We start from the raw sequence: 13,706 nt of genomic DNA, 5'->3' as shown, positions 1-13,706 counted from the left end.
AACCAGACATACAATTGCTTTTGCATGTTCAAATTTTTCTCCTCAGTCTCATTATAATAAACTATTATTGTACTGAGTCTATAAATAGTATTTATGTAGGAAACAGACCAGAAAACTATTCAAGTTAAGCAGGAAACAGCATCATTAATTTTTAGACAAAGAGGTACAACAATATCAAAATGAGAATCTGAATTTCTTTATTTAAAACCAAAATCTGACTTAAGGCATCTGCACGATTTACTCTTGAAGTAGTAGTTACTTGGGGAAGCCTGTGGACTTCCAAGTTGTTATGGGTTGATGCTCCTGGGACTACTACTAGGACACTACTCCATGAGACAGTGGTTGCCTCCTGGGTTGTGTTTTCCTGACAGTCTAAATCAAACTACGTCTTCATTTATTCCAAAAATACCTGTTGTCAAAAAACAAAAACAAAACAAAATAAAAAACCTTGTTGTCAGGCTTCTATGTGCTAGATATTTACTTAATTCTTTGGGAAAATTAATATGTGCATTTAGCCTCCTAAAATTAAGTCTAGTAGGAAAATAAAGCATTTATAGCATGTTTTATTTTTCATTATTTAAAGAAAAGGTAAAGATTTTTTATTAGGCTTAATGAAAACTAGCAACCTCTCATTTTACAAGTCCTGAGCAAACTTAACTACTCACGAAGACCACTTTGAACTTTTAGCCATTTCTTCTCTTTCTTTCAAGACCATAATTATCTCGCTAACACTTGACTTTTTCCCTAGGCTTAGATACCCTCTTTTCATTTTATACTGTTATGTTTATATCATGATGACTTTGTATGTATTACAACTGAATTATTTCATTTGTTTTGATGGTGTTACTTATATAACTGTTTTCCCAGGAGTTAATAATTACCTTTGAATTTTCTTTTAAAAGAGTATAACTTTCCTTTTATTACATTCAGATACATCAGATTATTGATCAATTCTACTTTTATTCTCTGGAGACATTTCCTGTTCTGTAACCTATTGCTCCAGTCTGGGTAGGATCTTTGAACCTTTTGCATAGCAGTTGACCTGCAATATCTCTCTGTTGACATAAGAATTTCATTTGCTCCTATGATATATTGGATCTCCTACTTCTAGGTCCCATATCCTCTTTTCTTGGTTTATTCCTGTGTTTTGTTAGAGTGCCTTATCCAGCAGCTTCCCATAAAAGAAGCATATGAGGGTAGTTGGTTTTTTGTTTGTTTGTTTTGTTTTGTTTTGTTTTAAATTACAATGTTTGGGAGGCATTGAGTTTGAAATCTGGGGTTAAAGTGCTTCTTATACAGACTTTAAACTTACTATCAACTTTCTTTCACCTCTTATTTTCTCACCTTCAGGAGTACCTACTGGCTCCAATTCCTGTAATCCAGACTGATTTATCTCTTGGTTTCTATCTCTGTAGGCATGTCAACATAATGCCTTCCATTGTCCACAATTTTATTGACTTTTTTTTTTTCAGGCTTACCAATAGAGCTTATTTACCCAAAGTATAAAAATTTACTATTCTATTATATACTCCCGTTAAAACTTTCTATATATTTGTAAAATGTTTTTCTCTTCAACTTACTGTTGTCACAACTGTGTTGTATTGTAGCATTGATACTGTTATTTTATAGAAATTAAAATCTCATTTTTCTAAGTTAAAAAAATTATATTTCCTCTAAGGTCATTAATGTGTTTATCAGATTAATCTGAGTCTCCCAGATAATCCTTTGATTTCTTTTTTGGCAACTGTGAAAAAAATCCAATGTGAAGTAATCATAGGGATAGTATTTCAAACCAGGTTAGTTAGTGTAAGCCTAGTAGTTTTAAAGAATGGAGGGAAAAAAACCAAGATTGTAATTTCAAATTCTTTTCTTTTTTTAAAATTTTTTATTGTTATGTTAATCACCATACATCTTTAGTTTAGATGTAGTGTTCCATGATTCATTGTTTGTGCATAACACCCAGTACTCCATGCAGAATGTGCCCTCTTTAATACCCATCAAGGGGTTAACCCATCCCCCCAACCCCCTCCCCTCTAGAAACCTCAGTTTGTTTTTCAGAGTCCATCATCTCTCATGGTTCGTCTCCCCCTCTGACTTCCTCCCCTTCATTCTTCCCCTCCTGCTATCTTATTTTTTTTTCTTAACATATATTGCATTATTTGTTTCAGAAGTACTGATCTGTGATTCAGCAGTCTTGCACAATTCACAGCGCTCACCATAGCACATACCCTCCCCAATGTCTATCACCCAGCCACCCAATCCCTCCCACCCCCCACCACTCCAGCAACCCTCAGTTTGTTTCCCGAGGTTAAATATTCCTCTTATCCGCGAGGTCATATGATACGTGTCTTTCTCTGATTAACTTATTTCACTCAGCATAACACCGTCCAGTTCCATCCATGTCTTTGCAAATGGCAAGAGCTCATTCCTTTTTATGGCTGCATAATATTCCATTGTGTATATATACCACTTCTTTATCCATTCATCTGTCAATGGACATCTTGGCTCTTTCCACAGTTTGGCTATTGTGGACATTGCTACTATAAACATTGGGGTGCATGTACCCCTTTGGATCCCTACATTTGTATCTTTGGGGTAAATACCCAATAGTGCAATTGCTGGATTGTATGGTAACTCTGTTTTCAAACTGTTTGAGGAACCTCCATACTGTTTTCCAGAGTAGTTGCACCAGCTTGCATTCCCACCAACAGTGTAGGAGGGTTCCCCTTTCTCCACATCCCCGCCAACGTCTGTCCTTTCCTGACGTGTTAATTCTAGCCATTCTGACTGGTGTGAGGTGGTATCTCATTGAGGTTTTCATTTGGATTTCCCTGATGCCGAGTGATGTTGAGCAGTTTTTCATGTGTCTGTTGGCCATTTGGATGTCTTCTTTGGAAAAATGTCTGTTCATGTCTTCTGCCCATTTCTTGATTGGATTATTTGTTCTTTGGGTGTTGAGTTTGATAAGTTCTTTATAGATTTTGGATACTAACCCTTTATCTGATCTGTCATTTGCAAATATTTTCTCCCATTCTGTCGGTTGTCTTTTGGTTTTGTGGACTGTTTCTTTTGCTGTGCAAAAGCTTTTTATCTTGATGAAATCCCAATAGTTCCTTTTTGCCCTTGCTTCCCTTGCCTTTGGCGATGTTTCTAGGAAGAAGTTGCTGCAGCTGAAGTCGAAGAGGTTGCTGCCTGTGTTCTCCTTTAGGATTTTGATGGACTCCTGTCTCATGTTTAGGTCTTTCAACCATTTGGAATCGATTTTTGTGTGTGGTGTAAGGAAATGGTCCAGTTTCATTCTTCGGCATGTGGCTGTCCAATTTTCCCAACACCATTTGTTAAAGAGGCTGTCTTTTTTCCATTGGACATTCTTTTCCTGTTTTGTCAAAGATTAGTTGTCCATAGAGTTGAGGGTCCACTTCTGGGCTCTCTATTCTGTTCCATTGATCTATGTGTCTGTTTTTGTGCCAGTACCATACTGTCTTGATGATGACAGCTTTGTAATAGAGCTGAAAGTCTGGAATTGTAATGCCGCCAGCTTTGCTTTTCTTTTTCAAGATTCCTCTGGCTATTCGGGGTCTCTTCTGGTTCCATACAAATTTTAGGATTATTTGTTCCATTTCTTTGAAAAAAGTGGATGGTATTTTGTTGGGGATTGCACTGAATGTGTAGATTGCTCTAGGTAGCATGGACATCTTCACAATGTTTGTTCTTCCAATCCATGAGCATGGAACGTTTTTCCATTTCTTTGTGTCTTCTTCAATTTCATTCATGAGTATTTTATAGTTTTCTCAGTACAGATCCTTTGCCTCTTTGGTTAAATTTATTCCTAGGTATCTTATGGTTTTGGGTGCACTTGTAAATGGGATCGACTCCTTGATTTGTCTCTCTTCTGTCTTGTTGTTGCTGTATAGGAATGCCACTGATTTCTGTGCATTGATTTTATATCCTGCTACTTTACTGAATTCTTGTATGAGTTCTAGCAGTTTTGGGGTGGAGTCTTTTGAGTTTTCCACATACAGTATCGTATCATCTGCAAAGAGTGAGAGTTTGACTTCTTCTTTGCTGATTTGGATGCCTTTGAATTCCTTTTGTTGTTTGATTGCTGTGGCTAGGACTTGTACTATGTTGAAGAGCAGTGGTGATAGTGGACATCCCTGCCGCATTCCTGACCTTAGGGGAAAAGCTCTCAGCTTTTCCCCATTGAGAATGATATTCGCTGTAGGTTTTTCATTGATAGCTTTTATGATATTCAGGTATGTACCCTCTATCCCTATACTCTGAAGAATTTTAATCAAGAAAGGATGCTGTACTTTGTCAGATGCTTTTTCTGCATCTATTGAGAGGATCATATGATTCTTGTTCTTTCTCTTGTTAATGTATTGTATCACGTTGATTGATTTGCGGATGTTGAACCAACCTTGCAACCCAGGGATAAATCCCACTTGGTCATGGTGAATAATCCTTTTAATGGACTGTTGGATCCTATTGGCTAGTATTTTGGTGGGAATTTTTGCATCCATGTTCATCAAGGAAATCGGTCTGTAATTCTCCTTTTTGATGGGGTCTTTGTCTGGTTTTGGGATCAAGGTAATGGTGGCCTCATAAAATGAGTTTGGAAGTTTTCCTTCCATTTCTATTTTTTGGAACAGTTTCAGGAGAATAGGTGTTAATTCTTCTTGAAATGTCTGATAGAATTCCCCTGGGAAGCCATCTGGCCCTGGGCTTTTGTTTGTTTGGAGATTTTTGATGAGGGCTTCATTTCCTTAGTGGTTATAGGTCTGTTCAGGTTTTCTATTTCTTCCTGGTTCAGTTTTGGTAGTTGATACATCTCTAGGAATGCACCCATTTCTTCCAGGTTATCTAATTTGCTGGCATAGAGTTGCTCATAATATGTTCTTATAATTGTTTATATATCTTTGGTGTTGGTTGTGATCTCTCCTCTTTCATTCGTGATTTTGTTGATTAGGGTCATTTCTCTTTTCTTTTTGTTAAGTATGGCCAGGGGTTTATCAATCTTGTTAATTCTTTCAAAGAACCACCTCCTAGTTTCGTTTGTTCTACTGTTCTTTTGGTTTCTATTTCCTTGATTTCTGCTCTGATCTTTATTATTTCTCTTCTCCTGCTGGGTTTAGGCTTTATTTGCTGTTTTTTCTCTAGTTCCTTTAGGTGTAGGGTGAGTTTGTGTATTTGAGACCTTTCTTGTTTCTTGAGAATGGCTTGTATTGCTATATACTTTCCTCTCAGGACTGTCTTTGCTGTATCCCAAGGATTTTGAACAGTTGTGTTTTCATTTTCATTGGTTTCCATGAATTTTTTAAATTCTTCTTTAATTTCCTGGTTGACCCATTCATTCTTCAGTAGGATGTTCTTTAGCCTCCATGTATTTGAGTTCTTTCCGACTTTCCTCTTGTGATTGAGTTCTAGTTTCAAAGCATTGTGGTCTGAAAATATGCAGGGAATAATCCCAATCTTTTGGTATCAGTTGAGACCTGATTTGTGACCTGGGATGTGACCAATTCTGGAGAATGTTCCATGGGCACTAGAGAAGAATGTATTCCGTTGCTTTGGGATGGAATGTTCTGAATATGTCTGTGAAGTCCATTGGTCCAGTGTGTCATTTAAAGTCTTTATTTCCTTGTTGATCTTTTGCTTAGATGATCTGTCCATTTCAGTCAGGGTGGTGTTAAAGTCCCCCACTGTTATTGTATTGTTGTCAATGTGTTTTTTTGCTTTTGTTATTAATTGCCTTATAAAAGTGGCTGCTCCCTTGTTAGGGGCATAGATATTTACAATTGTTAGATCTTCGTGTTGGATAGACCCTTTAAGTAAGTTATAGTGTCCTTCTTCATTTCTTATTAGAGTCTTTGTTTTAAAATCTAATTTGTCTGATATAAGAATTGCCACCCCAGCTTTCTTTTGGTGTCCATTAGCATGGTAAATGGTTTTCCACCCCCTCACTTTCAATGTGGGGGTGTCTTTGGGTCTAAAATGAGTCTCTTGCAGAAAGCATATTGATGGGTCTTGTTTTTTCATCCAGTCTGATAGTCTGTGTCTTTTGAATGGGGCTTTTAGCCCATTTACATTCAGGGTAACTATTGAAAGAAATGAATTTAGTGCCATTGTATTGCCTGTAAGGTAACTGTGACTGTATATTGTCTGTGTTCCTTTCTGATCTTTGCTGCTTTTAGGCTCTCTCTTTTCTTAGAGGACCCCTTTCAATATTTCTTGGAGGGCTGGTTTCGTGTTTGCAAATTCCTTTAGTTTTTGTTTGTCCTGGAAGCTTTTTATCTTCTTTCTATTTTCAATGACAGCCTAGCTGGATATAGTATTCTTGGCTGCATATTTTTCTCGTTTAGTGCTCTAAAGATATCATGCCAGTCCTTTCTGGGCTGCCAGGTCTCTGTGGATAGGTCTGTTGCCAATCTAATGTTTCTACCATTGTAGGTTACAGATCTCTTCTCCCGAGCTGCTTTCAGGATTTTCTCTTTGTCTTGAGATTCGTAAATTTTAGTATGAGATGTCGGGGTGTTGACCTATTTTTATTGATATTGAGAGGGGTTTTCTGTGCCTCCTGGATTTTCATGCCTGTTTACTTCCCCACATTAGGGAAGTTCTCTGCTATAATTTGGTCCAATATTCCTTCTGCTCCTCTCTCTCTTTCTTCTTCTTCTGGGATACCAATTATTCTAATGTTGTTTCATCTTATCGTATCGCTTATCTCTCGAATTCTGCCCTCGTGATCCTGTAGTTGTTTATCTCTCTTTTTCTCAGCCTCTTTATTTTCCATCATTTGGTCTTCTATATCGCTGATTCTGACTTCTGCCTCATTTATTGTAGTAGTTAGTGCCCCCATTTTTGATTGCACCTCATTAACAGCCTTTTTGATTTCGACTTGGTTAGATTTTAGTTCTTTTATTTCTCCAGAAAGGGTTTCTCTAATAACTTCCACGCTTTTTTCAAGCCCAGCTAGTATCTTTAAAGTCATGATTCTGAACTCTAGGTCCGACATCGTACTAATGTCCGTATTGAGTAGGTCCCTGGCTGACGGTACTACCTCTTGTTTTTTTTGCTGAGGTGATTTTTTTCATCTTGTCATTTTGTCCAGAGGGGAACAGATAAATGAGAGAACAAAATGCTAACAGGTTAACAATGTCCCTAGCAAATATACTCTATACAAATCAGAAGAGACCTGAAACCAGGGGAAAGGAAAGGGAAAGAAAGAAAAAAGAAAGAGAAAAGAAAGAAAAAGAAAAATTTAAAAACAAACAAAAACAGAACAAAACAAAAAAAAAACAGAATATGATCAAGTATGATCAGGTAGTTCATAGATAAGTGCCACACACTAGATTTTGGGTGTATTTTGGTCTGTTAGAAGAAAGTGGCTGCAAAAATTTTAAAGGAAGAAAGACTTATATATGTACAAAATAAGGGTTGAAACAATGAAGGGATGGCAGATGACTATAAAGATGAAACTTATAAAACGTTTTATAAACGGAATTCATAAGAAGTTGTTTGAAAGAAGAAAGAAGATTTAAAAAAAGATAAAAGAAAAGAAAAAAATGGGAGAGACTGTGATCAGGCAAGAGACAAAACAAAGCCACACACTAGTGATTTAGGGTATATTTTGATCTGTTAGAAGAAACTGTATATCAAATTTTAAAGAGAGAAGAACATATATATGTGCCAACAATAAGGGTAACTACTATGAAGGGCTAAAATATGACTCTAAAAATGAAAAATAAAAATAATTTTTTAAAAAGGGGATTGATAAGATGTTGGTTGAAACAGGGAAAAAGAAGTATTCAAAAAAAACCCCACAAAAACAGTTAAAAAAATTAACTTTGAAAAACTAATGAATCATGGTAAAAAAGCCATGAATTCTATGTGCAGTATTCCCCTAGCGCTGGAGTTCTCCCGTTCTTCTTGATCGGTAAACTTGGTCTTGGCTTGCTGGCTGTTCGTGCTGATCTTCTGGGGGAGGGGCCTGTTGCCATGTTTTCCAAATGTCTTTGCCGGAGGCAGAATTGCCCCGCCCTTGTCGGTCTGGGCTAAGCAAGCTGCTTGGGTTTGCTCTCAGGAGCTTTTGTTCCCTGCAAGCTCTCGGCACAGCTTTGGAGGACCAGGGTGGAAATGGTGGCCTCCCACTCTCTGCCTGGAGGAGCTGAGTACTTGGGGCCCCGCTCCTCAGTGCGCCCCCAGAGAAAAGCAGTCAATCACTCCCGTCTCCTTGGTCTCTGGCTGCACTCCGCGCTCACCTGGCCTGTGACCGAGCTTTTATATCTCTGGCACCCGACCCCGTGTGGAGTCTTCAAACTTAACAGATCCCTGCGGTGTGCTCCCTGCTGCTCCTCCTGGGTGAGGGGGGGGAGTCTCCCCGGCTCTGCTGCTTGTTCGGTCCCTGGTGGAGGCGCAGTGGCCCGAGTGGGCCGGGGATCACAGTTTATGACCACTCCGCACTGCGAGCCCGCACCTCTGCTCCGTCTCTGCACCCAGCTTCCCCGCTCCAATACCTGGGAGCTCTGGCGCACTCAGGCACCCCCAGTCTTTCTGTGACCCCGAGGGTCCTGAGTCCACACTGTACTGCGAGGTTTCCACCTCCCGCTTAGCCACTGTACTGACGTCCCTCAGCAGAACCGACTTCTAAAAGTTCCAATTTTGTGCTCCGCTGCTCTATCACTTGCCAGAAGCGGCCGACAGAGGCCCCCTCCCCCGCCGTCTATCCTCCCGAGTATCGCCTCGGATTCACTTCTCCGCACGTCCTACCTTCCAGAAAGTGGTCGTTTTTCTGTTGAGAGAGTTGTTGCTACTCTCCTCTTCGATCTCCTGTTGAGTTTGTAGGTGTTCAGAATGGTTTGATCCCTATTCAGCTGAATTCCTGAGACAAGACGAAATCCAGGTCTCCTACTCCTCCGCCATCTTGCCTGTAATTTCGAATTCCTGAATGGAAAACATTATTTTTCTTAATAAGTTCTGAGACTCTTGATTTATTTTCCTCGCTTACCTGCCTTCATTGTAGGCTTTATGCCAGACTTACTAGACTTCTACTTACTGATTGTTTTTAATATTAGTATGGTTAGGAAGGAAATGGTAGGGAGCCTAAAGAATAAAGACATAGAAGGGAAGGTTCAAAGCTTAAATAGAAATCATTTTTGCATTCATTTGCATTATTTGTATTGTTAGTTTTGTAATCAAAACATTCCAACTTTAGTTAAGTATAAGATATAGAAATTGATGTGGATGAATTACTGTTTTACAATTGCCATTTGGGACTATGCATTTTTAAAGAATATGCTATTGTAAGTCCCAATTTATTTTTTGGTTTATTCTCCCAGTGCTTTTGAGTATTTGATACTTGTCCCAAGCCAGAGCAATAGGAGTTCTGATAGCTCGGTAAAGCAGCCCTTCTTCCACCTAACTAGGGAGAAGCTCTGCTTTAGAGAGCTCTCTGAAGTTGTAATGAGCACCAGGTGTCGTATGTAAGTGTTGAATCAATAAATTGTGCACCTGAATCTAATATTACACTGTATGTTATCTGGAATTTAAATAAAACTTAAAAAAAAAGAAGAAAAAAAGTAAAGCAGTGCTTCTCAACTTCAGTATGCAGATGGGTCACCTGAAGATCTTATTAAAATGCAGATTCTGGTGTGAGGCCTGAATCTATATTTCTAACAAACTCCCCAAATGCTGATGCTGGTAGTCCTTCTGGCCACACTGATGACTCACAGTCTAAACTACCTTGATATTGGAGTAATACAGAATACAGAATCTAGTTTAAGTATCTATAACTGTTAGGCTTCTAGACAGAAGTCAGTGGGAGATGTTGCATGACTGGCTTCTACTAAGTACACCTAAGTAGTACTGGATTTATTGCTTCTTAGAGATTTAATATATTCATTATTTGTAGGATTCTGTTTAGAAGCAATTTCAGTAGTAAACTTTTATTTATTAATTTAAGTTTTATACATTACATAAAGTGTATTTCCCTAGTGTCTTTGAAGAAAAAATATACTTTGTGTGTGCTAGACTTTAATTTGCAGTGCACAAATATCTGTTATCTATAGCTATTAGTCATTGAGATCCTACTGTGTATACTGATCTATGCTTATAGAAGTGTAAAACCAAAGTATATATACACATTTATAATCAGCTTCACTGTAATGTTTATTCCTGTGCAATTAGATATTAGCATTGAAAAGAGGTTAATGCTTTTTTTTTTAATCTTCTAAATAGCTCAGTCACTAAAGGAATTTGCAAGATTACTCATTGCAGTAGAAGAAGAAAGGAGGAGACTGGTAAGTCTATTCCCCATTTTTTTTAAGAATAAAGCTTTGTTTGGACATATTAAAAGAAAGACTGAAACTTCTGAATTAGACTTAGCTATACCAGACCTTATAATGTGATAGATGTACTAAACGTTACAGAAAAGATTTCTGAATATGATTATCAGTTATTGCTGATGAGATATATACCATTTGTGTTTATTTCATTTGTTCATCAGATGTAAATTATATTTACTTTGCTTTCCAGTTAGTTCTTTCAAGAATGGAAAATATTGAATTGTCATTGTAAACCCATTCTAATTGAGTAAACTTCAAAAAAACTTCAGTGTTATAATAAAGATACATTCTAGGTATTAAAGACATTTCATAGAAGGAGCAAATAATTTTGCCAGGGTGTTAGCAGGAAACCAACTTTTTCTTTCTTTCTTTCTTTCTTTCTTTCTTTCTTTCTTTCTTTATTTCTTTCTTTATTTCTTTCTTTCTCTCAAGTGTTGAGGAGACTTTCTAAAAAGGTGACATTTCTGTTGTGTCTGAAAGGCTGGGAGGATTTTGCTTGGCTGGGAAGAGTGGGGAAAACATTGTAGGTTGGATTGATTTATGTGACAGCATCAGAGCATAGTTATTAGTAATACATTTATTCATTTACCAATATAATTTTGTACCCATTTTGTTCAAGTATCTGTGAAGGCCTCTGTGACCCTGGCTTCCCATTTGTATATGGGAAAAATAGTAGTACATATCCCATAGGATCGTCATAAAGCATTTGTAGCAGCACCTGGCATAAATGTTGATGGTAATAAAGATGTTATGTGTCACTTATAGTGAGGGTTTCAGACTTGTTTAAAATGTCATCTTTATCACTGGCTTGACCATTCTTTTGGGGAATTATATATACACCTATGTATTCAATGTGGATTAAATGTAGTGTCATTCTGCTAACTGGATAAGGAGAGCAGTTTCAGGAGGATGACCTTGACTCAGGGAATATTGCCTGAGCTAAGGAAGAACCACACAACTATCACTTAGCAGTCATATAAGTGAACTTGAGTAGAGGCCACAAGGTGGGAGAAAGTACTGTGTAGATTTTTAGAATAAGACAAATGGATGCTTCTTAGAAGGTATTAGAAGATTGGTAGTTTTAGCCATATATGGGGTTTGAGAGCTGGGCTAAAAAGTTTAGTGTGTGTTATAGGAAGGCAAAATTGTTAGTTTCTGAAAAGAATGGGAGAATCAATATGGGATTTAGGGAAGATTAATTTGGTGGCCCTGTGAGAGAGAGATAAGGTGGGGGTGCCAAGGGTGACTATATTTTCTTAGGAAACATCAGGGTACCATGGTCTGGTACAGTAGTAGCAGATAAATAGCCATACAGAGTAATAATCTGTGTTAGATACATATAAGCCATTATGGGAGACTTTCTAGGGAGGTCAGAGAAAGCTTTTTTGTGGAGGTAAGTTTGATTGGAGTCTTAAGACTAAATAGTACACTTTCCAGTGCTTTATGCATAATCCTTACTCCAGTTCTATGAACTATGCAATAGAAGTCCAAGTTTGATGGGGAGATATGAGTAGGAGGTGCCTTAAGGCCCAGGGAGGAGCTGATGATGAGAATGGGAAAAAGTGGTTAGGGAGATGTAAAAATAGAGTTGTAAATGGTGTGGAAGCTGGGGGAATATATGGTTCAAGTTTGAGTGAGGTTGTTATTCAAATCCTGTGCAAGTAGTTTGGGAGAATGATAAGCCAACTATCATGGTCTCTAATTTTAGAAAATGTATTGAAAGAATATGGGAAAGTGTGTTGTAGTTTGTAAGAGTAAAAAGAACCAAAGAAATGTTCTTATAGCGTTGAGGAAACCTGTAGACACCAGGGGAAAGGCTCCTCCTCTGAGCTGAGAGGAAAGAAAGAGCATCAGTTAAAATATAGAACTTTAGACAGTAAATTTTTTGGACAGGAGATAATAGTGTCAGGAAGGAGTGGTCATCTGCTATAGGAGGAGTTTATAGAAATAGTTTAGAAAGCCAGGAGCAGGTTATGTAAGAGAAAAGGGCCTATGGGTTAGTGATAATGAGCCATTAAAGGTAGGCATCATAAAAAATGTCAAGGAAAGACTAATTGTCTCATCGATTTTTCTAACAATACCCAAAGCCATGGACTGAGCAGTAAGACGAGGTAGGAGGTCAGATTCAAGTGGTGGGCACAGAGGATGTGCTCGATTATAGGCACATGGGTTTGTGTAATATGAAAATGGGTCTTGATTGATTATAGCGATAGCTGAGGCAGGAGGTGACTGATGGCTTTAGAAAGCAGAGAGGACAAGCATTACTACTGCACTATGTTGACGGTTCACTAGCAATAAAAGAAACTCTGAGACAAGGATGTTGTGACTGGGAGTGGGAGTTGAAACATGCTGAATTTGGCAGTGGAGCTGGTCCAGATAGTAATGAAATTAAGATGTGGCTAAGGAGGGAGACAGATCTTAGGAATCAAGAAGGCTGAGCTCATAGATTGGATGTTTTATGAGCAGAATCTTGAGGTCATCCAAAATGATGACTGAATAAAAGGACAAAAACCGATGAGAAGAAATGACCAGGGAATGTGGTAGTGTCTTATAGACAGTGGAAATAGAGATTGAAATGCTAACACTTAGTGTTTCAAAGATCTTCATTCCTGCCTTCAGCCGTGTTTCTCATGTTGGGGCAAGGAGGAGATTCTGCATTCATGAGTGAAGTTGTATTGCAGGTTTTGATTGCTTTAGCTGTTGTTTCAGGGAAGATCTGAAATAAAGAATGCAAAATAATGAAGAGAAATCTATAGATAAAAGCCTGGTGGATTACATGTCCACAGAGATTATATAAAAGTAATTATTAAACATACAATCTAAGTATTGGGGTATCACTTCCAGTCACATGATGTTACTACAACCAAAGGTATAGCTGGTAGCAGATTTTGCAAAGATTTGCTGAAGAATTTCTCTTTTAAAAATTTGTACTTCATTTAGGAAGTAGAGTATTTTAAGTGTACTAAAAGTATTAAGGAGTTCTGTAATTGAAAAGTAATTATGTTTTTTCAGTGATTTATTATATATTAATTGAATTTGACCAAAATCTAAGTTAAAGTTAGAACAGCGACTAAGCAAAAATAAAATCTCAAGAAGATGATAGAAGACACCTAACAGTTTAAACAAATTCTCTTGTTTTCAGTGATTTACCATACTTAGTAAGATGAGTACATCATCTAGGTAGCCTAAAGATTGTTTGCAGAAAAAAAAGCCCGAAGAAATACTGATTTGCTTTTTGAAGAAATGGGGCCTCTTTTTTAGTTCCTTACTAACTTGAAGTATTGAATTAAAAAATTCTGCTAAAGCCAACTAAAAATGCATAGTTTTAATGCAACAACAAAGTGACTCAGAGACAGTGATAGGAAA

General features: G+C 37.7%; 1 protein-coding gene across 2 annotated transcripts in view; it reads left to right on the top strand.

Moving 5' to 3' along the window:
* ARHGAP42 (Rho GTPase activating protein 42) overlaps positions 1-13,706 on the top strand; it is a 307,182-nt gene that overhangs the window by 93,319 nt on the left and 200,157 nt on the right. For both annotated transcript variants that reach the window (XM_035723017.1, XM_027580564.2), the window contains exon 3: positions 10,234-10,295. In XM_035723017.1, the coding sequence (XP_035578910.1) occupies positions 10,234-10,295 (62 nt within the window). The remainder of the gene's footprint in view (positions 1-10,233; positions 10,296-13,706) is intronic.

The sequence above is a fragment of the Zalophus californianus genome, chromosome 11 (assembly GCF_009762305.2).
Source record: "Zalophus californianus isolate mZalCal1 chromosome 11, mZalCal1.pri.v2, whole genome shotgun sequence".
Taxonomy (NCBI): Eukaryota; Metazoa; Chordata; class Mammalia; order Carnivora; family Otariidae; genus Zalophus; species Zalophus californianus.
This window is presented reverse-complemented; position numbering and strand designations above follow the sequence as displayed.